The 27,046-nt window shown below is 46.4% G+C and overlaps 1 protein-coding gene and 1 long non-coding RNA gene across 4 annotated transcripts in view; one reads left to right on the top strand and one right to left on the bottom strand.

Moving 5' to 3' along the window:
- The window catches only part of PRKCE (protein kinase C epsilon), a 485,512-nt gene that overhangs the window by 69,199 nt on the left and 389,267 nt on the right, over positions 1–27,046 (bottom strand). For all 3 annotated transcript variants that reach the window (XM_077915271.1, XM_077915273.1, XM_077915272.1), the window contains exon 11: positions 17,295–17,449. In XM_077915271.1, coding sequence (XP_077771397.1) covers positions 17,295–17,449 — 155 coding nt within the window. The remainder of the gene's footprint in view (positions 1–17,294; positions 17,450–27,046) is intronic.
- LOC144324073 (uncharacterized) lies at positions 17,243–18,621 on the top strand. Its single transcript, XR_013389458.1, has 3 exons — positions 17,243–17,478; positions 17,679–17,763; positions 17,967–18,621. It is a non-coding gene; the product is annotated as an uncharacterized LOC144324073 (long non-coding RNA).

Below are 27,046 nucleotides of genomic sequence, written 5' to 3'. Positions count from 1 at the left end.
ACCTGGGATCGAGTCCCACAACAGGCTCGCTGCATGGAGCCTGCTTCTCCCTCTGCCTGTGTCTCTGCCTCTCTCTCTCTTTCTCCGTCTCTCATGAATAAATAAATAAATAAATCTTAAAAAAATGTATCCAGGGAATGAAGAGAGAGGCAGTGGTTCATTCCCATTAAACCAAAACCTCAGATTCAGGGGAAAAAAAAAAAAAAAATAAATATATATATATATATATATAAAAGTAAGTTAAAAAGAAAAAGAATAGTAGCAGTATCCAGAATATTCTTGAGGAGAAAACTGCAGAGATGAAGCACAATCACCTGTCTCCACAATAGTCAGGGCTGAGATTAATTTCCAGCTGGTCTTCCATCAAAATTCACTGCTTTATGATAGATGTGACAAGGGTGGTTACTGTCCTGTTGCCCCTGTTGCCTGCATCAGCCAGGATCTCTTCTTGCCACAAAGTTATGCCTGTCCAATTTGGGAGGGAATCCCCTACAGGAGGCATGCTAGGAAGTAGCCCCACTCCCTTTCCCCATTGACATGTCTACCTGGAGAGATCTGTCCCAATGGTTCAGGGCATTTCTCCTGCTAATGTTTAAATCCATATATGTACCCTCTCCCTTCCTCAGGTCCTGCCTAGAGTTTCCAGCTCAAAAAGGGAGACTCAGGCACAAGGAGCATTTTGTTTAGAGGAAGGGATATGACAACTGATAATAATGATATCTATGATTTGAGCAACTGCTAGGTTCTGCCCACATCCTGTGAAGGAGGCATTCATATAATATAAGCATTTGACAAATAAGGAAACTAAGGCTTCAAGTGGCCTAGAAATTCCCCAAGGTCATACATCTGTGAGTGACAAGTCTGGTGGGATTCAGATACAGGGCTGTCTGACCTCAGAGTTCTGTATTTAACTGTGGAACTACAGAGCAGGTCCAGAGAACATATTCTCAACAAGTGACTTCAAAACAAAAAACAAAAACCCCAGTCCAGATCTATATTCCTATGTATTTAGGGTGATTATTTCCAACTGTAGTGTGGAAATGACATCGGAGTGTCTAAGTCAGCTGTGAGGTCCACAAAGTAATTGGATAGCACTAACACGGAAATTATGGTAATGGTTAATACCTAGTGCTCAGTGCCAAACCAAATAGTGTGCTAAGTACTCTGGTGAATGGTCCTATGTAAGCCCCACAACCTCCTTGTAAGGGGAGGGGGGTTTTATGATCGTGTTTCTTAGATTCTAGAACATATTCCCCCTCCCCTCATCTTAAAAATTTTGATGATGCATCTTACAATTAATATTGACAATTGTTCTTTTCAGTCAAAAGACAACAGAAAAGGGGAAGGGAAAAGGAACACATGTAATGAATAGTTACAAAGATGGCAGATATCAATTCAATTATATCAATGATCTGAATATACCAATTAAAGGACAGAGATTGTTGGAGTAGATTAAAAAACAACAAACAAGACCCAATTACAAGTTGTCTACAAGAAGACCGCTTTAAATATAATGATTCAGATAGATTAGAAGGGATGGAGAAAGAAATACCTAGTACTACCACTAGCTAAAGGAAAGCTGGGTCACCTGTATTAATTTCAGACAATGTACACTTCACAGTACAGAGAATTATCTGGAATAAAGAGGCATATTGCATAACGATAAGGGGTCCATGCTTCAAAATGGCCTAAAATCCAAACAAGTATGGCCCTAATAACAGAGTATTAAAGCAGAGGCAAAAAAAACCTGAGAGAACTCACACCCACAATGCGACATACTTCACATACAGTCCAATGTATAATTAAAAGCCTGACGGTAACAAGTGTTGGCCAGGATGTGGAGAAGTTACAACCTCCATATATTGCTGGTGGGAATGTTAAGACCATGCAGCCACTTTGGAAAACAGTCTGGCAGTTCCTCGGAAGGTCCAACATAGTTGCCATGTGGCCCCTAGGTATACAACTGAGATAAATGAACACATATATCCACTCCAAGACCTGTACCCCAATATCTATAGCAGCAGGTGGATAACCCAGAGTCCAGGAACTGATGAATGAATACACAAAATGTGCTATCTCCACACAATGAGACACTATTCAGCCATAAAAAGGAACGAAGTATTGATGCATGCTCCAACATGAATGGACCTTGCCAACATGCAGAAAACCAGTCACAAAAACCCACGTATTGTATGGTTCCATTTATATGAAATACCTAAAGAGAAAGAAGGTAGGAAAGTGGTTGCCCAAGGCTGGGAGACTGAGGAAGTGATGGGTAAAAGGAATGGAGGTTCTTTTTGGGGTGACAGAAATGTGCCAAAGCCAACTGTGGTGATATGTGAAGATATAAAAAACAAAAACATCGATCTGTATCCTTGCAGTTGGGTGAATTGTACACGGTGTGAATTATATCTCAAGAAAAATTGTTAGAAAAAAAGATAACTGTAACTGAAGGGAGAAATGGACAAATGGCCCCTTTCAGTGACAGATCAAGCAGGCAGATAATCAGTAAGGAAGGATGTGGGTGATCTGAAGGGCACACCCCAACTCGAGCTACAGATTCCTCCTGTAGCAGCGTGCTGGTAAATGTTTAACAACAGCTCTCCAGGGGAACAAACCTTGATCTGTAGCATTTGCTGAATTCCACAGCTGATTTCAAACCACCAGCAAAATGTCACTGAATCATGGAGTTGGAAAGGGGCTCACATAGTCGGCTTTCCCTTTCGTATGCTGTGGCTGGCTCACATTGGGTCAGAAACCAGACTGTTCAATTCCCAAGAACATGGGTGGCTTGAAACAGACCACAGAGAGGATATCTACACCACAGAGATCCACCACAAATTAGGTACTTCTGTTTAGAGCCAGTTTATCAATACACACCAGCAAAAAACACCCCAACTCATGATTTTGCCTATGTCACCAAGAGACAGAATGCCCCTGGACAAGTCATGCCACCTTTGTTTCGGTTTATTCATCTATGAAGGACAGAACTGGAGGGGCTGACCTCCAAGTTCTCTTCCACAGCCCTCACTTACCATACAATCTAAGATCGTGTTAATGTGCAGTGACATTACTTTTCACAGTTCATCTGTGGCCCAAGAGGATGGTGACCCCGGCCTTCCCTCAAACCTCACTGCTCGCCAGGCCTCCCTTCGTCGTCTGAGATATAGGCGTGCAGAAGTTCTTTAGACCCACTGGCCCATTTGGTGTTCCCCTACCCCGAGCTTTGCACATCCTGTTCCCACTCCTTGGCTCACTCTCCCACATCCTCTTACTCTGGCCAACTCCTACTTATCCCATCAGACCTCTATGGGAGAGGTCACTTCCCCCAGAAAGCCTTCTTTGACTTTTTCCAAGGAGCTGAGGTATTTGTGCTATGTGGTTCCCTAGTTCCCTAGACCTTCACTATCATCATTCTTATCAGTCTTCACAGTTATTGCTTGTTTTATTGTCTGGCATCCCCACCCAAACTTAAGGGCCAAGAAGGCAGAGTATGTGTGTCTTTTCCTTTTCATGGCATCTTAAAGTCCTACACACCTGACATGCCAAGGGGACTTGACAGTTGTTGATTGAATACATGAGCATCTGCTTAATTAAGCACAGTGCTCTCAAAACGACAGACTTTTTGTTGTTGTTGTTGTTGCTTCTCAAGAAAAGGTATATACCCAAACAGAAATCCCCTTTGGATGAATGCTTTTACATTAGCAGATTTCTAGTAAGGGAGCAAATTTTATCAGACAGATGTGCCACTTTTGACAGGGTTTTTGACCCAATGGACATGAGATTCTCAGGCCCAATGGGACCACAATTTTCCAAGCAACCAGCCCAATGGGGCTACTTCAGCTACTTCTTGCCTGTATGGTGGGTTTTAGCCTCTCAAGGCTGCCCATTATAGGGATAAACTTTTAAATTGTCTACAGCAGAGCCTTGAAAAACTATTCATTTTGATTAAGAGGGAGGACCGTGGAGACATGAGGGTGGGGAACTCACATATGGTGATTTCATACTCAGAGAGCAGCGAATGGGACCACCTGCTGATGACGTCTCATGTTCCAAGGGATCATGGGAGTAGTGGGCCACTCCTCTGAACCCTTCCAAAGGGCACCAGGTGCTCTTCCTACTTGGATTCAGTTACCTCCAGAGCCTCGCTGAGATCATATGGAGGCGCTTTTCAGATTCTGTTCAAGACATTCTCAGACCAACATTTTAGGATTGCACTAGATCAACCAATCCTGCTGACGTGTAGAGAACTGAGGCCCAGAAAGGAGAATCTGCTTAAGGTCACTTGGCTGAGGCAGAGCCTATTAGAGTTCTGGGCCCTGATTCCCAGCCCCAGGTTCCTTCCACCGCAGCGCATCATCAACCAGATTCATCAACCAGATACTAGAGAATACAAAGACTCATGGAAGGGACAGAGCATACAGAAAAAGAGCCCAGGGAAATGTTGACCCAGCAAGAAAGTCCACTAGAAAATTCATCCTGTGCTCAAATACGTTTAGAACATTCCCCCATCTTCCCGTAGGTGTTTCCTTGATATATTTGAATGGGTTGGGAAAGAAATCAAGGGCCATGGGGCAAAACCATGAGTTTAGTGTAACTGAGGGAAGCTCTCTCTCTATGATCTTTCAACCAAGAAAGTTACAATACAATGGAGAAATACTATTATATAATGTAACCGACACAATATTAAATGGAGGAGGACTGTGCTGGAAAGGGCGAGGGGAAATAAGCTAAAGCGAATCTCAAAAGACACTGAGTTAGAGAAAATACAAAGTGCAAAAGAAGGTATGGTATTCCAGGAAAAGGCAGAGGCAGAGGGAGGGGTCCTGCTGTGGCCATCCATGTTCGGGATCAAGGCAACACATGTACAGTGTGTGTAACTCTGTCAATGGGGACACCTGCCAGGCTTAAGAAAACATTTGAGGAGGAGCTTGGCAGGAGAAACACTTGAAAAGCTATGGGGTGGGGGTAGACAGAGAATGTGCGCAAATCCCAGAGATGAAGCTAGTTAAGAGGGTCAGCTTGGGGATGGCTTTGGGTAAGAGGTAGAAGTAGTCTAGACATCATCCTGATAACAGAGGGTGATTGCAGGCTTCTGAGCCAGAGAGTGCGTCAACTCCTTGTTTTATGATAATTAATCTGCAGGAATGGTCAGCCTGTTACCACATGACCAAAGAAAGAAGTAAAGACAATTAAGTGTGACCCTTATGGCCTCCATGTGCTGAAGCACCCTGCCCCCAACTGCCCAGCCTGAATCATTCTGGACTCAGCCAGGGCTTGGAGAGACCACAGGACCTGCTTAGATGGTCATGTGCACTCTGCTTACCATGGGGTAAAGTCACCCACTGTTTGCTAAGACAATTCCCATTTTTAGTAGTTCAATCATTAGCCAAAGGCACTGAAGAAACAAAATCCTCTGACTACACCTAGGAGGATTTAGGCTCTACTGTTGGCTGCACTGCAGTAACACATGCTCTAAGATTTCTACTTTCTAGAGCATGTTTTATAGTCATAAAATTACAAGAGATAAACAGGAATCCCTCCTCCTAAGGCAGGTCCCACCTCCTCAGACTTGTCTTCGTTTGGAAGCTCTAACGTGACAAGGTGTTTTCAGCCATTTGTCAGCGGACAAGGATACACTCGGTGGAATTTTCAAGACGGACAAAGTGAATCTTATCAGCTATTCACTTGGCCACTTGTGAAACAGAATAATATGACAATAGTGACAATGGCTAATACTGAGTGAGCGATGACTTTGTACTAGACACAATCATTAGTTACTTTACAGGTATCAACGTGTATTTGCTTCTGGCCATATCCCCTCTGAGGAAGGGACACCCCACTTTACAGATGAGGAAACGAGGGTTTAGAGAAATAAGTTCCTTGCCCAAAATCATATACCTAATGAGCAGCGAAGACAGAGCCCAAGCCCTGAAGTCCTTGACCACCATATTGGGTTCTCAGTTCTATGGAAAGTATTATGAGAAATACAAAAATAGATGACAAGGTCCCTGATCTTTTTTTTTTTTTTTCTTTTGAACACATACTATTAGTGGAAACTCTCAAACAAATTTAATCAGGAATTTCCCTCTGGTTCCAAACTTCCCATTTGCTCTGACCATCAGAATTCTACTTCTGATCAGGTCAGCAATAACGTGGCTTCCTCAGAGAAATGTAACTGGGCTTTTCCGCCCAAGCAAGCTCAGTCTCTGCCTCTCCTTATCCCTCCCCTTTATCATGTCACAGTGACTTCACCCCATGCTGTTACTGGCAGGTAACCCTGCACAAGTACATTTTGGTGTAAAGGAGATCTCACATTTAAGTAAACCTGAACCCACGGAACAGCAACTACTCCTGAGAAACTCTTGATGCTATTTAGCATTCCTTTACCAGGAGGGCAAGCCCTTCAATGACACAACACAGTACAGGGACAGAATAACTCATTACCGAAACACACAATTCTAAACTTAGTGTGTTTGCTAAAGCAGGTCACGTAGGGATCGGGTGGTGGAGGTGTTGTGGGGAGCCCATGGAGATGGATGGATGCAAATGGAGCCCAAGAAGTCTGAGGCAGCAGAGTCAGACCTTTGCAGCTTTCCAGTGCAAGTACATCTGTTGAGCCCGTTGGTCACTGGAGTACTTGCTTGTCCCTTCCCAGGCCTCTCAAGTGTTCACAGTAGTGGAATATTGCCAAGAAGAGGCTCCCTTCTCTGGAATAGCACCCAGCGCTGAGGTCTGGCCCTGCCCTAGGTGGGCCTTTTAACATGTATGAGGGACACGGTGTCACACATCACACATCCACTACCCTGTACCCCTCAAACAAGAGTATTATGGCACCATCATCATTGTCGTGTGCCTGTACCTCTTCAAGCCTTGCAGGGCTTCCAGAGGCCTTTCATGTCCGTTAGCTGATTTGAGTCTTTCAATATATGCCAAGATTACAGGCTTAACCATCTTATTTTATTGATTATTATCAGCTCTGTTTTATAAGTGAGGAACCTGGGGCTCAGGGAGATTAGGACACAATTAGTAAGTGGCAATGCAAGGAATTCAGTATTAGTTTGCTAGGGCTGATGTAACAAAGGACCATAGGTTGAATGGCTTAACAGAAATTTATTTCTCCCAGGCTGGAAGTCCCAGATTAAGGTACTGGCAGGATTGGTTTCTTCTGGGGCCTCTCTCTTCAACTGGTAAATGGGTCATCTCATGTCTTTACATGGTCCCCCTCTGTACATTTCTATGTCCTGACTTTTCTTATAAGAACAGCAGTCATATCAGATTAGGGCCCACCTATGTGACCTCATTTTACCTTTGAAGACCCTACCTCCACACGCAGTCACATCCTAAATCACTGGGGATTAGGACTTCAATGTACGAATTTGGAGAGGACATAATCCAGTACATAACCTCCTCTGATTCCATAGCCCTACACCCCCTATTCATCTAACCAATATGTATGGTGCCAAGGATTGTACTCAGGACGTCTGCTACTGCTTTCTCACGTGATTCCCAAGACAGTCTTGGGTAATTCCACAGGAGAATGAGGAAACTACCTTTCAAGCAGTTTAAGTATCCTGCCCAGGAAAACATAACAAAGATGAAGTAGAGTGAGGATTCAGCTGCCGTTCTCCGAGTCCAAACCAGTGCTGTCTCCAATATACAACTTTGCTTCCCGTGTGAAATCACAGCTTGCAGCAATGGGACAGGGAGACCTGACAGTGGCAGCAGCAGGGTGGGATCTGGCAAGATGTCCTTCTTCAGAAAGATCATAAATCCCGTGGATCATGGCAGGCTCTCCTGCAGGGGGCTGCGGTGATGATGAAGTGAGTTACTGGGTGTGGAGTGTGCAGAACAGTGTCAGGTTTATAAAAAAAAGCTAAGGGTCTTGCTATCCATGGTTGTTGTTGCCACTGCTGGTGTGGTATGCTGGGGCTGTTTTTGTTATTATTATTATTATTGACTTCTGGATACAGAGAGTGGCTTGCATAGCCACAGCTATTTTTTTTCCTTTCCAAAATTACACACAAAGACCCAAACCTACAAAGATGGGGAGAAGGAGAGAAGAAATAACAGCAACATAATTTTGGAAGCTGGAAAGCAAAGGGAGGAGTGGTAAACAATTTAATAGACCCTAGAAAGGGGGATGCCCGGGTGGCTCAGTTGGTTGAGCATCTGACTCTTGATTTCAGCTCAGGTCATGATCTTGGGGTTGTGAGATCAAGCCCCACATCTGGCTCCACACTCAGCAGGGATTCTGCTTGAGATTTTCTCCCTTTCCCTCTGCCCCTCCTCCTGCTCATGCACACTGAGAACACACACTCTAAATAAGTAAAGTCTTTTTTAAAAAAAATAGACTTGAGAGAGAGCTTAATCAAGAGCCTGCAACGGGGAAAGTCGAGAATGGTTACATTTATACTGTAGAATCTCCTGTCCTCCATCCCACCCAAAGCTCAGGAATTTGCAGTGACAGTTACTTCTGAAGATGAAGGTGGAGAGAGAGACAAAACAGTCAGTTGAAAAGTGATTACAAACTCAGACTCTCTTCTTTACTCTGCACAGCCCCTTCCCTGGCCTCAGAGGTTTATTCTCTGGAGAAGAGAGAGAGGGGGTCTCTAGACCAGGGTGGGATGGTGGCAGAGGAGAGGCAGCAGGGTACAGACCTAGAAATGGAGGGGCCCATTGGATCATGTACCCTAGAAGCAGGGCCTTCCAGGTCTGTCTCCTCGTGTAGCTCCTATAGTCCTGACCTCTAAGTCCTTTCTCTTTGGGCAGAATGCTGGAAGATTCTTCCCAGGGTAATCTGAACACTCTAAGGGGAAAGTTCTGAAAGTATGGACTGTCAGGTGCTCCCCAACTTTGTAGGTAGGTTGAAGCCCAAGTTGACTAACCCAATACCCAAATGACAGTTCCAGAAAGAGAAAACAGAAAGAATTATTAAAGAGAGATATTTTCCAGAATGGAAGGATATGTTTTTCTAAATTGAAAAAGTTTATCCAGAGCCCAGTGCAATGGATGAAAAGTGGTCTATGCTACATCATTAACAAGCTTCCAGGAGAAAGAAATAGATCCATCAAAAGGATGAAGAAGTGAAAGAGCTTCAGACTTCTTAACAGCGACGCTGTGAGGTAGAAGGCAATGGAACTATACCTTCAGATTTTGAGTGAAAATGGATTTCAATCCAGAATTCTACACCTAGCCCAAAGTCTTTATAAAGTTTGAGAGTAAGATAAAGATGATTTTTTTATTTTTAAAAAGATTTTATTTATTTATTGGAGAGAGAGAGAGTGTACACACAAGCAGAGGGAGCAGCAGGCAGAGGCAGAGGGAGAAGCAGGCTCCCCATGGCCTCCCCCTAACATGGGCCTTGATCCTAGGACCCTGAGATCATGATCTGAGCCAAAGGCAGATGCTTAACCAACTGACTCACTCAGGTGCCCCAAGATGATTTTACATATAAAAGGAAAGTCTAAAAAATGTATTGCCCGTCCTTCTCAAAAGACTGCTGGGGCTGCTTTACTACACCAAGGGAGTGTACTGAGAAAGAGAGGTGGGATACAGGAGACAGGAGCTCTCACAGAAGAGAGAGGCTGAGGGAAGCATGAGGACAGTAGTGCAGGGACAGCCCAGGATGACAGCTAGGCAGCAGCCGCCAGGGCACTGTCCAGACCGGAGTGGTTTGGAGGACTCCAGGAGACAGCTACCCACGAACATGAAGTTGATAGAGTACCCATTGCACTGAAACATCCTGCAGGGAGATGTGGACAATTTGTAGAGTTTGTGTTGAACTAATAAGCACATAGAAAGTACAGAGATAATTACTATTTCCAGGGAAAACAAAGAAAAAGTATAGGAAAAGTAATACCTTACCACATGGCTTAGTTCCAAATAGTATTTTTTTTAAAGATTTTGTTTATTTGAGAGAGAGCATGAGTGCAGGGGAGTGGGGGGATGGAGGAGGGAGAGGCAGAGGGAGAAGGAGAAGCAGACTCCCCACTGAGCAGAGAGCCCTAGGTGGGGCTCAATCGCAGGGCCCCGGGATCATGACCTGAGCCAAAGGCAGACTCTTAGCCGACTGAGCTACCCAGGCTCCCTCGAAATAGTGCTTCACAGTCATAATAATTTATATAATGCATATCCATTTAACCACAATTATAGCGAACTCTACTGAAAGGAAGGGAGGATGGGAGGTTGGGATGGGAGTGTGGATGTCACGGGGCAGTGAGCAGGTGGGAAGGGGGGCAAAGAAGCCAACTCTCACTTCTGCGGTGGAAAGTCAGTACATAATGTCTAGAATAAAGTTTTATGAAAGTCACCAAAAAAGCATGTTATTCAGAAATACAAAGGTCTGTACCAAAAGCATCAGTTGAAAAAACTGAAAATGGTTGTCTCCGTGGAAGAGGAAACTAGACGGGAGTGGGAGGAGGGTAGAACACAGCTTTTTATTTGTTGAAGCACCTTGCAAGATGGTTTGAATCTTTATCTATATGGATATCGTTGATTAAGATAACATCTAAGCTTTATAGTACCTCACTGTGTAAACTCAAGTGAGTTCCTGCCCACTTTTGGTTTCAAGTTCCGCATCTAGGAAATGGAGTTGATGTAGTTTGTCTCTGGGCCCTTCTTGATCTAACATTCGAGATTCCCGACACCTTTCCATTACACAGTCAGCCCTTATATCCTTAGCAGTGTTATATCACAGTATCATTCTCTAGAATGGCTGGAGGAATGTTGCCAGCAGAGGATACCACTCTGTGGGGGAGATGATCCCAGAGGGTCCTGAGCGATTTTCTGAGGGCAGATCATAGAAGACTAGGAAGAGAGAACGAAACCATCATTCTAATGTCTCCTCCTCCTCTGCTTTTATTAGCATTAGATAAATTGAGAATGTAATGAAAGAAGGCAGGGGTCTAAATATTAGACCTTCCAATTTTTAGCACAGGCTTTACCTAGAGATCTTACCCAAGTCAAGAAATGCTGAACTGTGCCACTGGCAGGAGATGATCCCAGGGAGTGAGCATCGGTTCCCCAGGCTAGGCACACGCCATCCCCTTTGGACTCGCAGGGAGACATGGTATGTCAGTATGTCTCCAGCTTTGTCCAGGGAAACCCCTCCCAAGCCTCCCCTTGTTGGCTTTGTCTTTCCATCACGCTGAGGGCAAGGCATTTAAGATCCAGTTTTACTAGGTCCTCAGGGGTTTTGCCTAAATCTTTGTTCCATGCTCTTCATTCTTATTTGACTTTTTTATGAACAGGATCATCAACAAGGAAAGCCCTTCCTAAGCTCCTCTTGAGTACAGAGTGATCTAGAGTGGGCCAAGGCAGAGACACCTCTCCCCTCGTGGCTCCCCGAGCGTGGAAAGTTCTAAAGAATTAAGGGAGAAGTCATAACTTCCCCTGTGCTAGATAAGGACTAAATTTTAGTGCTCAAAGTGAGATGTTAATCATTAATGAGACTTCCCATGAGTAAAATGCCTTGTCATTCCCCACTTGCTTTCAGATCCTTCACCTCTATCCCCTTAGTCTGACTTGGAGCCATCACAGTCTGCTCCTGTGTGGAAGAGACAATGCAGCTCCAGGTCAACGGAAGCCAGTTCCAAAGAGGTTCAGGAACTTGCTCAGGAATAGTTCTCGAAGGATTCTCTAGAAACCGTTTAGCTCTTTTACCCTGGGTGGCTATAAGGTTGGTGAAGGGAAAACTGAGTTTATGCCTTTCTCCATTGCTTAAATTTTTTAAAGATTTTATTTATTTATTTATGAGAGAGAGAGAGAGAATGAGAGAGAGAGAGAGAGAGAGAAAGATAGGCATAGGGAGAAGCAGGCTCCCTGTGGGGACCCTGATGTGGGTCTCGATCCCAGGACCCCGGGATCACGCCCTGAGCCAAAGGCAGATGCTCAACCACTGAGCCACCCAGGTGCCCCTCTCTGCTGCTTAAATTTTTGTTTTTCCTAGGACTGCTACTTTTATAATTTAAAAAAAAAGGATTTGAATTTTATAAGATGGAGAAAAGGAATTCATACTTCTGATGTTATTCCAGGAATCCCTTTTGGAGCTCGGGATGGATAAAAGATCTCCAATGTTCTTTCAATACATTTTAGTAAAAGTCAAGATACAATTAGTTAACCTTTATTGAGGACCTACTGTGTGGCAGGCACTATTCAAAAATTATTTAGGCCTACTGAATCACAAAATCTCCACAACCTCATGAGATAGGTATATACAATTATCATTCTCACTTTACAGGTGAGGACAATGAGGCATGGTAATAAGATGCTTGGCCAGTATGACAGAGACCATGTTCTTTATCACCCTCTGCCACAGTGGTCCTGACTTCTGAACTCTGAAAGAATACAAAGATACATTCCTGACTGCCAAGCCTTTGGTTATCTTCCCAAGGGCCCCCAGCTGTCCTGAGGTGGATCACACCGTCTCTCTCTCTCATGTTGCATAGAGAGAGGTGAGCTCTCTGAGGGTCAGCTGCTCCCACTGAGCAGCTCAGAGGAAAATGGACAGGCACCGAGTCTGATGTAGAGGAAGAGAAAGTACTTTGAACCCACTCTTAAAGAAGGCCTGTCCTTCAAAACCTCTACCTCTCACTGTGTGTGTGTGTGTGTGTGTGTGTGTGTGTGTGTGTGTGTGTAAAGATGGAAGAGGGTTTTTTTTTTTTTAAGTCATGGCTGGAAAGAGTGGACACACGGTGAGCCACTGCCACCCTCTGCCATAGCACACAGAGGAGTCCTAGGAACTCCTGGCAGGGGACAGAGAGACAGTGTCCTGGGCCACTAGAGGCTGGACTCTGTCTCAGATAAGGACCAGAAGAAAGGGGGCCAATGCCTGGCAGTGTGGGCTCTCCTTAAAGTGTGAGCCACCAGCCAGAGAAAGGACTTCTTTCCTTAGTTCTTGAATGCTGGCCAATTAGCTGCCAACTAGTTTATGTATAAATTCCAGCAGGAAGGCCGAAAATTCAATCTCCACTCTAGGAATCAGCTTTCTCTTCCTAAATCTGGTCTTGCCAATCTCACAAATAAGCGCCTGTATCACCCAAAATATGGTCTCTGCCTGGGCTTAAGAACAGCCAGAAGCAAATAGGTGGAGACACACACACAGCCTCCCTAGGCAGCTGCACACAGACTGCCCCTTAGCCTCTTCTGTAGCAGCTTCACACAAAGCAACATGAGAAACAGAGATCACATCATCCTCATCAACCCATAAAATGAGATAGGAAGGAATGGGGCGAGGGGCTTTTAGGGTCAAGGAGTTAGGAATGCTTCCAACGCAGACTTTTAAGAAGCACACGCCCACTGGATTGCAAGGCTCTGGAGCTTTACGGACTAGAAGAACAAATACTTAGTGAACACCGACTATAAGCAGGCTATTGTTCTAGGCAGACCAGGTAAGAACTCCTGTGTGGAGCTCTCGATCACAGAATAGGAATCTTAAGTAAAAACATAAGCTCTGCAAAGGGAACCTGCTAAACACTTGGTACAGTGAGATATTACATTGCTCAGGGAAGGCATGATCCCCAGGACAGGCTGGGTGGCCAGGGAAGGCCTCGCATAGCAGAGGCACTTGACATAGTCTCAGAGGCAGAATGGAATATTTCTCAATCTCTGGTCCCCAAGTCACCTGAAAAACACTTAAAAAAAAAAAAATCTGGATTCCTAAACCTCACTCCAGACCTACTGATTCAAAGACTCTAGGAATGTTACCCTGGAATTACTATTCTTTTTTTAAAAAGATAATATAATGACAGTAAATTTAAAACAGACACAGCAGTAGATAGGATAGTGAACCCTTATGTGCACATCACCCAGCCTCAGCGATCATAATCTCAGAGCTGTTTTTTTTCTCACCAGTATCCTTATCTCTTTCCCCTCCACCAGTATTATGGAATCTCCAAACCTTTTGAACCAGGGACTCTGAGGCAGTCAGAACATGGATGCGAACTGGGAACCACTCATTGATCAAGACACAGATTAGGAGCAAGGGATTTCCAGAGACGGGGGTACAAAGGCTCAGAGAAAGGAAAAAGAATGGTATTGAGGGTAGAATGGCAAGTAATTTGGAGCACCTAGAATGGGATATATGGTTACAGGGAGCAGTGATAAGAGTCACAAGATCATTGGGGGCCGCCAGGGCCCCGTCAGCACAGGCGGTATCATTGTGAGAGACATAGTAAGCCATCTCCTCCCGGTAGAAAAAGCACCCCATTCCTGGGCTGAAGCCGGCCACACAAGCAGAGCCCACCTAGACACCATCCGCCACTCACTGCTGTGCCGTGGCCAGCCCACAGAGCTGTGCACAGGAGGGCCAGAGCGTGAGGGAGCCTGCAGGATGCTAAAAGGGGAATGTGTGACAACCGCATGCTTTCAAGGAATGTTGGGTGGCAACAGAGGGTGAGGACACAGAGGAGGGCAGGGATCCGAGAGGCAGGGAGGGAGTCAGGCCAGCAGACCACTACACTACACACTCACCTGGAAAGAAGGCAGAAAGCCCCAAAGGTCAGGCCCCTAGAGAGGTTTGGGAGGGAGCGCTTGTGTGGGTTGAGGAGAACTAGGGGCTGTGTCACACAGAGTGGCACACAGGACTCATCTGAAAGCACGCACGTGTTGGCATCACTCAGGCAGAACGGTGAGGGGAAGAGGAAGGAGGGATGAAGGCCCCGGGGAAAAGCAGTATTTAGAGAATGGAGGTGGGTGGGGAGCAGCAGCTGGGCCAGGTGATAGAAGATTGGTCAGGGCGGTGGGAAGGAGGGGTGGGTGGAAGGGAGGGGAAAGTATGGCTTCTGGAAGCTGACAGAGCACAAATGTTCACAGGTGTGATGAGAGGGAAGCAGAAAGGGGAGACATAGACGTGTAAGAGAGAGGTGAGTCTTAGAGTACCTGGAATGACAAGCCAAAGAGTTTGGACTTGGACTTGAAACGGCAGGGTGACAGGTGTCATGGTGTAGAGCATGAGCTCATCAGTCACTTAGGTTTCCTAGGTCTGCAACTGACCATGTAGGGTCTTGAGCAAGCTACTTGAGAAGTCTCTGAATCCCTGCTAGTAAGCTGGATGATTACACCCACTGTAATGGGGGAGGAGTGGGGGTGATGTCTCAAAGGATAGCAGTCCTTCTTCCTGTCATTGGCACCTAACAAGGCACTGCTTGTAGTATGGGTGGGCTCTTCATATACCTAGCTCCTGTTTCTCGAACTGGCTTGTAGGTTGTTTCGGGGGCAGAGATTAGGGTTTCATAGTAATTGAAGTCAATGGTCATTTGTTGACTATTTACTCTGTGTAAGACAAGAAGAGCATGGAAAATAAGATGATTGAGGGATTTAAGGGAAAAAAAGGTCTTTAAGGGAGTTTGTAACTTAGTGGGGGATCCACAGCGATGCCTAACGTTCACACAAGGTGGACGGTGGTAGGCTCAGCAACAAAAATCTCAAACCCCGTTCATTCCCAGATTGCAAATGGAAGTGTGGGTGGTGGAGAAACTTGCTGTGGCTTTGGGCAGGCAGGCGGTGTTGTGTGAGGCCTCTGGGCTGGACAGAGGAGGGCAGAGGGGGGCATAAGCACAGGCACCCTGGGAGCTGGCAGGTGAGTTTGAGAAAAAAGAAGAGCCTTGGTGGGCTCGAAACAAGGTGCTGTGAGGAGTGAGGAGAGAAAGGTGTGCCACACTGTAGCAGACACAACCTAAGTGGAGCCCCAGTGAGTCTCACTCTGGCACAATCTCATCTGGAATAACCAAAAGAACGTGGAAAAGGTGATGCGATGTCACTATTGTGATAATGTGACGTTAAAGGGCAAAGGAATTTTGCAAATGAAATAAAGGTCCCTAATCATTTGAGTTAAACAAATTGGGAGATTATCCTGGGGAGGTCTAATCTAATCAAGTGATCCTATTAAAAGAGGGTCCAAGCCTTCCCTGAAGCTAGAGACTCCAAGCAGGAAAGGCTCTGTCTTTGAAAGGCTTTCGCCTTGGAGAAGCCAGTCGCGTGCTGCAAGGAACTGAGGTCTGCCCACTAGCACGTGAGCCTGGAAGAGGATCCCAAACTTTAGACAAGCATGCAGCGTGACACCCTGATCACAACAGAGAGGTCCCAAGCCAAGGGCCAGGGTCCACCGTGCCTGAACTCCTGGACCACAGAAGCCAAGAGATAATAAATGGGTTCTGTCTGAAGCCCTGGAGTCTGTGGTATTTTGTTACGCAGCGATAGGCAGCAAACACCTGGACACACGCGGTGTGGAGGGCCGTGACCGGCAGGCTGTGAAGTTCAGACTGTATTGTGTAGGCCAGGGGGAGGCACTGACTATTATTGAGCAGAGAGACACATACTTCAGGAAACTAAGAGTCGTCAGTAAAAAGGAAGTGAGGGTTGGTCAGAACCCCTCGATGAGCATTTAATCAGAGCACTGCTCCCAGGAGAGGGTCAGGAAGGTTCTAGTGACTAAGTTCTGGGTTGAACCCAACCAGCTATTCTTCTACCCAACTGAAAAAAAAAAAAAAAAAAAAGGTGGGGGGAGCAAAAACCGAGTCAAGAAATTGACAGCCATTGAGAAAATCTTAAGGAACGTTAGTGTCCTTGTTGCTAATTATAAATATTTACTCCTCCCAGAATTCCTGACCTCACAGAAGAGCCTGCGTAAATAGCCCTGCTCCCTTACTGGAAAATTTGTGTGTGTGTGTGTGTGTGTGTGTGTGTGTGTGTGTGTTCCATGTTTTCTTGGAAGGGGGACAGGACGGCAGTAAGGGACTGGATGATCTGCAGTAACTTCCTGTTGGATATTGTCTAGCTCCCCTTCCCTTCCCCTCCTCCTCGAATCATAAACCCAGAGGACCCCCCCACCCCCACCCCCAGCAACAACTCCTCCTTCGATTCTATCTGCTGGAGACTACCAAGCCAAACAAACTCAGGAAGTGGCAAGAGGTGGGGAAGGGGAGGAAGTTCATGGCACAGGAGGAAAAAGTAAAGAGAATGCCCCTGATGTTGAAGGAAGAGGGTGGGGGAGAGAGAGAGAGATGAAGGTCACTCCAAGGTTGCTGGGCCCCAAGCCTCTAAAATGCCATGCTTGGGCTTTCGATCAAAACTGGCACAAACAGCAGGTCAGATCTCCTGAGGCTATTCAAATATTAACATTCACAGTGATAAACAGCCCCCAAAAAAGTCCTCTGTGAGCAAATTAGAACAAACAACTAATCTAAAGCGGGTTGCTAAGAGACCAGTTGGGCAGGAGCCAAAGTCAGTTCAAGTGTCTGGAGAATTCTTTAGTTTTTTCACTTTCAGGGAAGGCAGGAGGAGGGAAGAGCTACCTGTAGATGACTCCATGTTGGTGGAGGAACATGAGGGCTGACGTAACCTCTGCAGCATAGAACCGGGAACGAGGCTCATCGAATTTTCGGGAGCGCTGAATCTGGAACATGAGGTCTCCACCGTTTACATACTCCATGACGAAAAAGAGGCGGTCCTGAAAGGAGAGCAGAAAATGCCATTTAGGTAATTCCACGGCCACTGCCCACCCAAGCCAGAGGGTGTCCTGAGCCTGAAGTCAGGGGGGAAGAAGGTGCAGTGGTAGGTGAATCCCGGTAGCACCCAATCATGACAAGACAGAAGAGAGATAATCCAGACAGCACACGGATTAGGGTACGTGGTGTTATTTGAAATCTCTTTCTCTCTTTTACTTTTATGAACATCAGCTTAGTTCGGTGGGCGAAGCCCAAAACCGACAGAAAGGAGACCTGGGTCTTTGATCTCTGTGATGACCTTGAAACGTGGCCTTGGGTAAGTCTCTCCCTCTGGAGGCTCCAGTTACCTTTATATGTGTGGTAGGTTGGATAATGGCTCCCCCAAATTATCTGCGTCCTAATCACTTAACGTGTGAATGTTACCTGAGACAGCAAAGAAAGGACTCTGCAGATGTGATAAGGATCTTGAGGTGGGAAGTTATTCTGGATCACCAGGGGGTGCCCTAAATGCAATCACAGGTGTCCTTAGAAGAGAAAGGCAGGGGGAGACTTGAGAAGCAGGGAGAAGGCAACAAGGCCACAGAGGCGGAGACTGTGACATGGCCACAAGCCAAAGAACATGGCAGCTACCAGAAGCTGGAAGAGGGAAGGATGGATGGACTCTCCCCGAGGGCCTGAGGAGACAGCAGGATCCAGGAGACACCTTGGTTTCGGCCCAGTGACATGGGTCCCAGACTTCTGGCCTCTAGAACTATGAGAGAATAGATTCACTTTGTTTTAAGCCCCCAGTGGGGGGGCGGACGCCTGGGTGGCTCAGCGGTTGGGCATCTGCCTTTGGCTCAGGGCGTGATCCTAGAGTTATGGGATCGAGTCCCACGTCGGGCTCCCTACATGGAGCCTGCTTCTCCCTCTGCCTGTGTCTCTGCCTCTCTCTCTCTCTCTCTCTGTGTCTCTCATGAATAAATAAATAAAATCTTTAAAAAAAAAAAATAACCCCCCAGTGGGTGGTAATGTGTGAAGGCACCTCCCTGGGAAAGTACTACAAAGTCTCACAGACTAATGGGGCTGCGAGTGCCCCCTTCTGTGAGGGCCACTTTTCACTCTGGAGGCTGTGCCTTCTGGGGTTCCCATCCTGCCACATTTCCTACGATTTCTTTCCTCAAGGTGGCCTTCTGAATGGCCCGACCACACTCACACCTCACCTTCTAAAGAAGGAGGGGCCTTCTTTCTCTGCACTCCATGACAATGTGTGAAGCAGACGGATGGAAAGGCACTTTTGGCAGTTTCTTGACTACTATTTCCTAAGCCCGTAAGGAGTGGGGTACCGTACTGGGTGGGAGGCAAAGACTGTCAAGCCAGCGCTGTTGTTCCTGTGGAACCTACGATCCAGGGGTGGAGATGGGGAAATGGGCCGGATGAAGAAAATAAAACAGGAGCAGAGTGCCTTAAAGATGATAGAGCAAGAGAAGGTGGGCTCTCTAAACTGGGGGCCACGGAGGATTCTGGACACAGCTAGGGCCTGAGGCAGCAAGGAGGTGGGGGTGGGGAGCACGAACCAATCCCAGGATTTGGGGACAGAGTGACACTGCCGAGGTGAGAGCTGAGTGGGTCCGTGGAGGAAAAAGGTTCAAGGAGCAAAAGGAAAACAGTGACGCTGGAGAGGCCAGAGGGTCAGAGCACCTTCTTACCATCCAGACAGAGTCTAGGTGAAGCTGCCAGGAGGGGGTGAGCATATCGTTTTCAACCAAAATTACTAGAGACATCTCTGTTAAGACTGAGTAAAAATCATGATCCTTGTCTATTCAAGAAGCAGTCCTGATGGCATATTTAATTTATCTTTGGCATTGCTTTGCGAGTATGGCCACCATTAAGCGTTGTTAGGAGTTCAGACTCCTCCCCCAGCAGTCTCTAGATTTTTCCACACTACTCTGGTACTCACAGTGGGCCTGCGGTCTAGCTGCCCTTCCATTTGTCTTCCTTCCCCCTTCAAGGCCTGCCCCGTTTTTCTCCCCAGAGTACGATTCTGGGCTCAAAAGGACCCAGGCTGCCTTGCCAACCATTCACTCAATCGCCCATTCCCCCATTCAAATCCTCATTGCCAATGGCCCAACACTTAGGGGAGTGTGCAAAGGTGGGCCTCAGGCAGCGGTAGTGTGCAAAGCTCCCCATGGGACTGCCAAGTGCAGCCCAGGTTCAGCCCCACTCTCCCTCCTGGTCTCTGCCAAGGTGTCTGAGAGGCACACGGACTATACGTCATTCAGATTTTTCTTCTTCTGTCTTCTTCTTGTCCCCCACCAAGAGCACGAGTTCTCAAGCTTGGCATCGGGGTCGCACGAAGCCTTGTTGGAACACGGATTTTGCCCTTACCCCTGAGTTTTTGATTCGGAAGACCTGGGGTGGTGAATCCGAGAATCTGCGTCTCCAACAAGTTCCCAGGTGATGTCAGACCCCACTCTGAGAACCAGGGCCCTCGCACACGGGGGGGCAAGCAGCCTTTCCCAGCAAGCATGGCTGCGTCTTGCAGCCAGCCCTGCCCTGGCCTAGCTGAGCCCGGCCGTCAGAAACAACCGCTGGGATGCCCTCCCGAGGTCACCAGCCTGGGCTTGGGATTTAGCAACAACGTTGTATTTGCTCGGCTGTGTTTGAAAGAATCCCAAGCTTTCAAGAGGAGAAAACCTCGCTTCCCCATACCCCACACTCCTCCCCGCTCCCTGGCCGCTTTTTATCCCACCAACCCTAGACACACATCATTAACAGGGTCCGTGGAGTGGCAGAGAAGAGCCGCCACAGGGGTCTGCCACTTACTGGCCATGTGGGCTCGGCAAAGGACTTCATCTCTGCGCTCAGTTCTCTCATCTGTAAGAAGTGGGTGATATAGGGCCCACCTTAGATGTGGGTCTACATCCCCTTACAGGGATGAGATTGTACGTTAAATTGCCTGGCTTGCAACTGGTGCTCCGTGAAGGTGCCCTATTCCCGTTGGTACCGATGGCAGCATAGCCTCTACCATCACCGAGTCTTCACTTGCTGTCCTTTTAGCAGTATTTTCCCCTAATCGCTTCCTCTTCCAAAGGACTTGACTCCCTTGGCTCTCAGCTGGTTTCCTTCCCCGCCTTGGGCAGGTTGTCTTGGGCCTGCTAGTCCGGGCTTCTCTGCACAGCCATCAGGTGCTGGAATCCCTTGGGCCGGGTTCTAGACACCCCGACCCCCGCCCTTCCTCAGTCTGTCCTCACTGAGTGGTTTCATCCACAGCCACAAGTGTCTACCACACCTCAGCACCGGTGACCCGCAAATGTCAACCTCCACATCAGACTCCCCACCCCACCCCCGAGCCATGCACCCATGTATCCAGCTGCGTTTCTGGCTTTTCCCTCTAGATGCCTCAACAGCATCCAACCCAACAGGTGCAAAGCTGACTCAGTGATCTTCCCCCAGCAAACTGGTCCTCATCCAGGGTGCCTGTGTACAAGTCAGAGGCCTGAAAGTCACTCTTAGTTCCTCCCTCTCCCTCATCCCTTACATCCATCACCACGCCCCATTGCTTCTCCCTGTTGTACTTTTGTACTGATTATTCGGTACCTGTGACATTTGTCTACTTTCTGTCTCTGCCCGCCCATGGCCACCATTCTGGCCCATGGGATTATCACCTCTTGTCTAGGTTCTTGCTGAGTGCCTTCTTACTAATGCTGCCCACACGGCCTGGTCCCCTTAGCAAATGCGGATCACGCTACAGGCAGTTACCCTGCTGCAATGAAAATCTGAGTGTAATCCTCCCCCCTCTTCTCTTCTTAAAAGAAAAACCAGATTTTTCTTTTAAGGGCTTCCCATTACTCTTGGAATAAATAGAAAACACCTCCATATGCTTGATGGCCTATTATGATCCACGTCATCTATCTTCTTCTGAGTCCTCTCCCTTCAGCCACCCCTTATTCCTCTGTCCCAATAGCAAATTCCTTCTTGCCACAGGGCCTTTGCTCATGCCATTCTCCTTGCTTGGATAGTTTCCCCTCTCCCTTCCCCTGTTTAATCCCTCCTTATCCCTGAGATTCCAGTACAGCTATCTTTTCTCCTAAGAAGCTGTCCCTAAGTTTTCTGACAAGGTCAAATCTCCTTATTATATGCTATGTTCCCCCCGTAGCATTCAGAACAGTAAAGGTTTTACTTGTGTAACTCATTCATGTCTTTCTTCCCCAGCTGTGTGACTGTTTCATGAGGCCATGAACTATTGGGAATTTTTCCCTATTAGTTTATAAGGGAACTAGCCTGACCCCCAAAGAAAAGCTGCTGTGATTCACTTTAAAAACAATCATCGTAAGGGAGAAATGGAACCAAAGGGAACTCTGATTTTTGTAGCTGCAAATTCGTACTGCTTCGGGAAGTAGAGACATGTCGGCATGCTGCAGAGAGTCTACTGCCTGCGGAATCTGGAGATGAGTGTCCACTCTGATCGATTCCACCCTGCCGGGTTCTGTCTCTATCAGCACCCTGCCCTGTATTCAGTTACAGCTTTGAGCAGTTTTTTTTTTTTTTTTTTTTTGTTCTGTGGGCAGTGTCTTCACTTCCCAGTGAGATGGTCAGTTCTTAAGGAACACAGTTTATTCTTCTTAGCAACCCCCATGCCCCCACTCCCAGCTCTGAACTCCACAACTAAGGAGACACTCAATAAAAATCTGTTCACCCGACATTCATTCCATGTGAGCATCCCGAGGGAGGGATTTTTGTCATTAATTCCTCACTGGACCTCTAGTGACTAGAACAGAGCCTGGCACATAGTGGGTTACTAGTATGTCTTTGTCAAATGCATGAGTTCTTGAACATTCACCATGCACAAAGCTCTAGTTGCTGGAAATTCAATAGTAAACCAGAGCTGGTTTCCCTGTGTTATTTCTATTGTTAACCTCACTTTGAGTTATTCTAACGTTAGCTCGTTCTGAACTTCCATTGTGACCTGCATTCGACTCCATATACCTCAATGTGCACGGCCCCAAAGCAGAATCAACGCTTTTTAAATAGGAGGGACCGATGTTAAAGCAAGATCCGTTTTTCACTCCCCCCTCCCTCCGTCCAGTGAGTTTGGATCGTTTCTGACCTCCACACCTAACACATCTGAGAAGCGTGTTTTGATGCAGAGTGAGAACCTCAAGTCATTCTGGGAACTGCTTAATTACATAAACTGAAATCAAAAGAAAGCTGGCAAACCCAGCAGCTACTCATTAATCCCCTCTTGGCATCAGTAGAAAACAAAACAAGACAAAAACCCAACTTCCTGGTAAAGTAAGCAAATATGTTTTCTGAGGTAATCAAAGATTTTAAAAGCCTTCTATCTCCGCCTCCCTTAATCTCACCTGAATGTCGAAAAAGTTACGGTCTTGTGATAGTAAGTAAAATAATAAAACTAGGAAAGAGATTATATGTCATGGCCATTTAGGGTAAGAATAGTTAGTTAATCATGACCTACAAGCCGGAAGGGCCACACCGTGTATTTGAAATTCCCATTGGGCTCTGTTTTCCCAGAGCACTAACCTTTCCCACCTTGGAAGGGAAAACTAGGCCTGCCCTGTTCATCTTTCAAGGTGTGATGGATAGCCAGAGGCTTCCTCTCAGCAGCACGACATGTCCTGCCAGTTGGATTTGTTTGGACGCACATTCTCCATCATTTGCTAGCTGTTTATATGTGCAAAGATTCTATCGCTTTTGAATCAATTGCACATGAGTGCCCAACAAAAGACTGGATGTGGAACCGTCAGCCTTTGAAATACTGGCGACAGGATGAACAATTTCTCTGATGCTTCATCTAAGGGAATCATGGGTCCTCACTTCACCCTCTGTGACATCTCCTTGTCCCCTCCGTATCTACATCACTTAATCTCTCGATTCAACAGGTCTTTCTTGGGTGGCCAGCCCTGGGGTGGGTGCCTGGGGGATATGAAAGATGACATAAGCCACGGCTTTGGTTTCTAAGAAGTAGGAATTGAACACGGGAAACCACAAAAAAGCAACACAGAACATTCTATTATGTGAAAAACCCTCCTATATCGAATCAGATTGTGAAACCTATGTATCTGGGTCATTACTTTTTGAGCTGCCAGAGAGAGAGAATCATCTGTCATCCAGGCCTTCACACGTACAGAAGATCATGATAGCAAACAGTCATGGGAAAACCCTTTCTATATTTTATTTTCTGTAACCTAACATTTATTTTTTCCCAGGTCCTGGTGGAACTGGCCATTGTTATATAGGAATTTGGTTGACACGGATCTGAATTAGGGTTAGGAGGTGGGCAGGGGACACCCTCTCAAAGGAAGAGGTAAGCAAAAAGGGACACCACAGCTGGAAATGGGGAGGATGGGAGTGAGCAGGTGAAAAAAAAAAAAAATAACTTGCTATCTAGGAAACAGAGCATAAACTCTGGATGTCAGTAGGAGGCAGACAGATTGGTGGTGGCCCTGGTGGGTGGGGGGTGGGGTGGGGAGGAGGTGATTCTAAAAACACAGGTAGGAAGCAAAGAACCCTAGAAATCTTCTGAGTTGTAAATGGCATGATTAAAGCTGACTTGAAGCAAAGCTATTCTGGAAGCAGAGTACAAGGTGGAGTGGAAGAAGGCAGCCTAAAGTTACTCCATTTCTTCCCGATTTCCACTGTCCTAAACGTTTCATTATCTTTGAGAAAGAACAACAGGCAACCCTCCCTCTTCTCGATTCCACCTCCTTGGTAGAACCAAAGACAAGATCCAACCACTCTGGGAAACTTAACCGAAAGAGTTTTATTTCCCCACAAAGAAAGCAAGCCCTCATCACAGTAAACATCCTTCTTCTTATTGGAGACTCATCCTCCAGCTAACAGAGAAGGAGAGTCCTTCTAGAAGCCATGTGGGGTAGAGTCTGCCCTACTTTGGGTCAAAGGGGAGACACTTGTTTTCAGGTAGGAAAGTCTTAACCTGATCAGAATTGGCCAAATGGTAAAAATTCCACATGATAGTCTGCTGGTTGAGAAGGTCTAAATTTCATTCATATACATCTGATGTTTGTTTCCAATTGATTAAAAACTATGATGATTTGGTCGACACAGGATGTGCCAGGTTTAAAGTGACCTAAAGCTGTAGCAAACTGACTCACCCCATAAAGCTCAAATAAACATTTCCTGCCTCTGATTGGAGCAGCACTTTGCTCAGAGAGCAATTTCAAGTTACTGCCAACCTGTCCCACGCACTTTCATCTGTGTCAAAGCCAGGGGGCAAGGGGAAGAGTCTGCATTCAACACATCAGAGAATACCTTCCTTTTACAGGGGTCTTCAACATCTTATGGAAAAGAAGTTTTTTTGACATGTCATGACCATATGATTGGAACAGCCCCCACATAGGTTATGTGTCCACGGTGTTGCCCATCTGAGTGACCTCCTGCCACGAACAAGGGCAGTATCTGAAGTGGGAATAATAGTTTATCCTTCCTTCTCATTTTGAAAATGACAGAATCAAGAGGGTTTTGACAGGGAATGTGGCCCCTGAAAAGGACAGTGGTGTGGCTTTGCTGAGGCTCTTTCTTTTACTTCACCACATCATCGAAGCATCAATATCTGGTACCTCAGAGTCACCACACGGTACCAGACTTCCTCCTGGTTTCCCCCATCTGCTGCTTTCTTCATCAGGTGCCACTCCTGGGGTGTGGCAGCAGGCTGTCATCCTCTGTCCCTGGCTGTTACCCTGGACTTCAGGAAAGTAGCAAGGCATCAGGAACCTTGACCCTCACTCATCTGCCCAACGTAGTGGCCTGGTCATCCAGCAAAGGTTTCAGGCTCTGTGCCTGTTGCCCACCCAGAATCTGGTCTGCCCATTCTGGGCAAGATGGCGACATAGGCCAACTCTGTCTTTGATGATACCAAGAGATAACCTAACTAGGAAGAAAACGTTGCCTGCTCATTGGAGCCTATCGTCACCAGCAGTCAGCTGTTTGAAGCCAACGTTAAGGATGTATGGATTGTTCCTTCTAAAGGTTTTCAAACATAAGAATAAAAGTATTCTTGTTCTAGTTCCATTTCCCCAACCCAGTCATGGCCCATATGACTGTCTTGTCCTTTACCAGTGTTCTTCCCATGAGCTCAGGCTGGTCCTCCCAATCTAGTGTGTAATTACACCAAAATGATGGTTTCCCACACATAAGACTTCCTGTATCTTTTTGTATCAGTTTGTAAGAGCTAACGGCTAGGGGGCTCACAACATTCCTTTGTGTATCCCCATTTTGTCCAGGCTCAGTGCATGTGTAGCTCAGTAAGAAGAACTGAGTCTCTCTGACTCCATCCAGGTCAGATGCTAGCGATGGACCCCACACAGGATTGAAGCAGCCCATGTAGCTGCTGCTCTGATTCCAGAAACTCAGAAGTCACTTTATTACTTCCAGTGCCCAACCCCAAAAGAAGTACCTACAGAGCTCATACCTGAGGTCTGGATTTCCAGGAGGCTCATGCACCTACTACCACTGTAAATAAAGCCTGTGGTCCTGGTTAGGTCAGCTCTTGAGCATGTCTTTGCAGCTGCTATTGTGTTTGCTATTTCTCTAGCTGCGTTTTTGTTTCTTTGCTTACTTAATTCTATTTAGAGAGAAATCCTGCTCCCCAATCAGAGGATTAGAATGTACCCACATTAATGGTAAAGTGACCAAGTCCATTCAGGGATAAGCAACCAAGGAATCTTTTTTCAATCTTGTGTACACAAAACAACTGACCAGTAAACTGAATTGTTCACTTTACAACCAGCTATCAACATCATTATTGTCCCTCTTTTCTTACTTTTCTTTTCTTTCCAAAGATTATGCTAAGTTCTCCTGACAGTTTTAAAGATAAGCAAATACCAGGTAGCTGACTTTGAATGGAGAAGGTACAAAACAATATTTCCCTTCCATTGTGGGAAAAATACATAACCTGCTTAGATGGAAACATTCAGGTTGATCACACCAAATGTGAAAAAAAAAAAAAAAAAAAAAGCCAGCCCCCACACCTCCTGGCTTGGGGTAGCAGTCTGAGCTGATCCTGGGTAAAAGGATCCTAGAATGTAAATTCCTGGACCAATGGTTTCCAGCCTTCTTCCATCCCATCACTCTGATGGGACAGAGTGCACTCTCATGGAAAATCATCACTTTCCATGACAGTCGGTACCTCCTAGGGTGATCAGGGGCTGGGTCTCCTGTATCTGGCTGCGTCCCTACAACACTTAACACCATGCTGAGCTCATCCAAGCCATTTCAGTAATGCCATAAGAAAGCACTTACTGTGTAGCTGATACTATGCTGTGTCGTGTTTCTTGTGACTGTAGGGCCATATGAAATCAAATCAAGGACTGGAAGTTCCCACCCGGGGCGAGAGAGCTGTGGTTTCACTACATCATTGTATTTCTGTCTTTTCCTTTCTATCAATCCCACTTGGCTTGACTTTTAGTCCTATAGTCACGTTGCTGGATTCGCATGCATGGCTGCCTTGAACCAAACAAGCCACTCCGTGACGGCAAGGAAGCATGGTTGACATCTCCACTGTGCTAAATCCCCTTTCATGTTCTGACTCCTTTAATAAAACCGAAATGAAAATGTGCTAATCTGGGGGAAACTGGCAA

The sequence above is a fragment of the Canis aureus genome, chromosome 11, assembly GCF_053574225.1.
Source record: "Canis aureus isolate CA01 chromosome 11, VMU_Caureus_v.1.0, whole genome shotgun sequence".
Lineage (NCBI taxonomy): Eukaryota > Metazoa > Chordata > Mammalia > Carnivora > Canidae > Canis > Canis aureus.
This window is presented reverse-complemented; position numbering and strand designations above follow the sequence as displayed.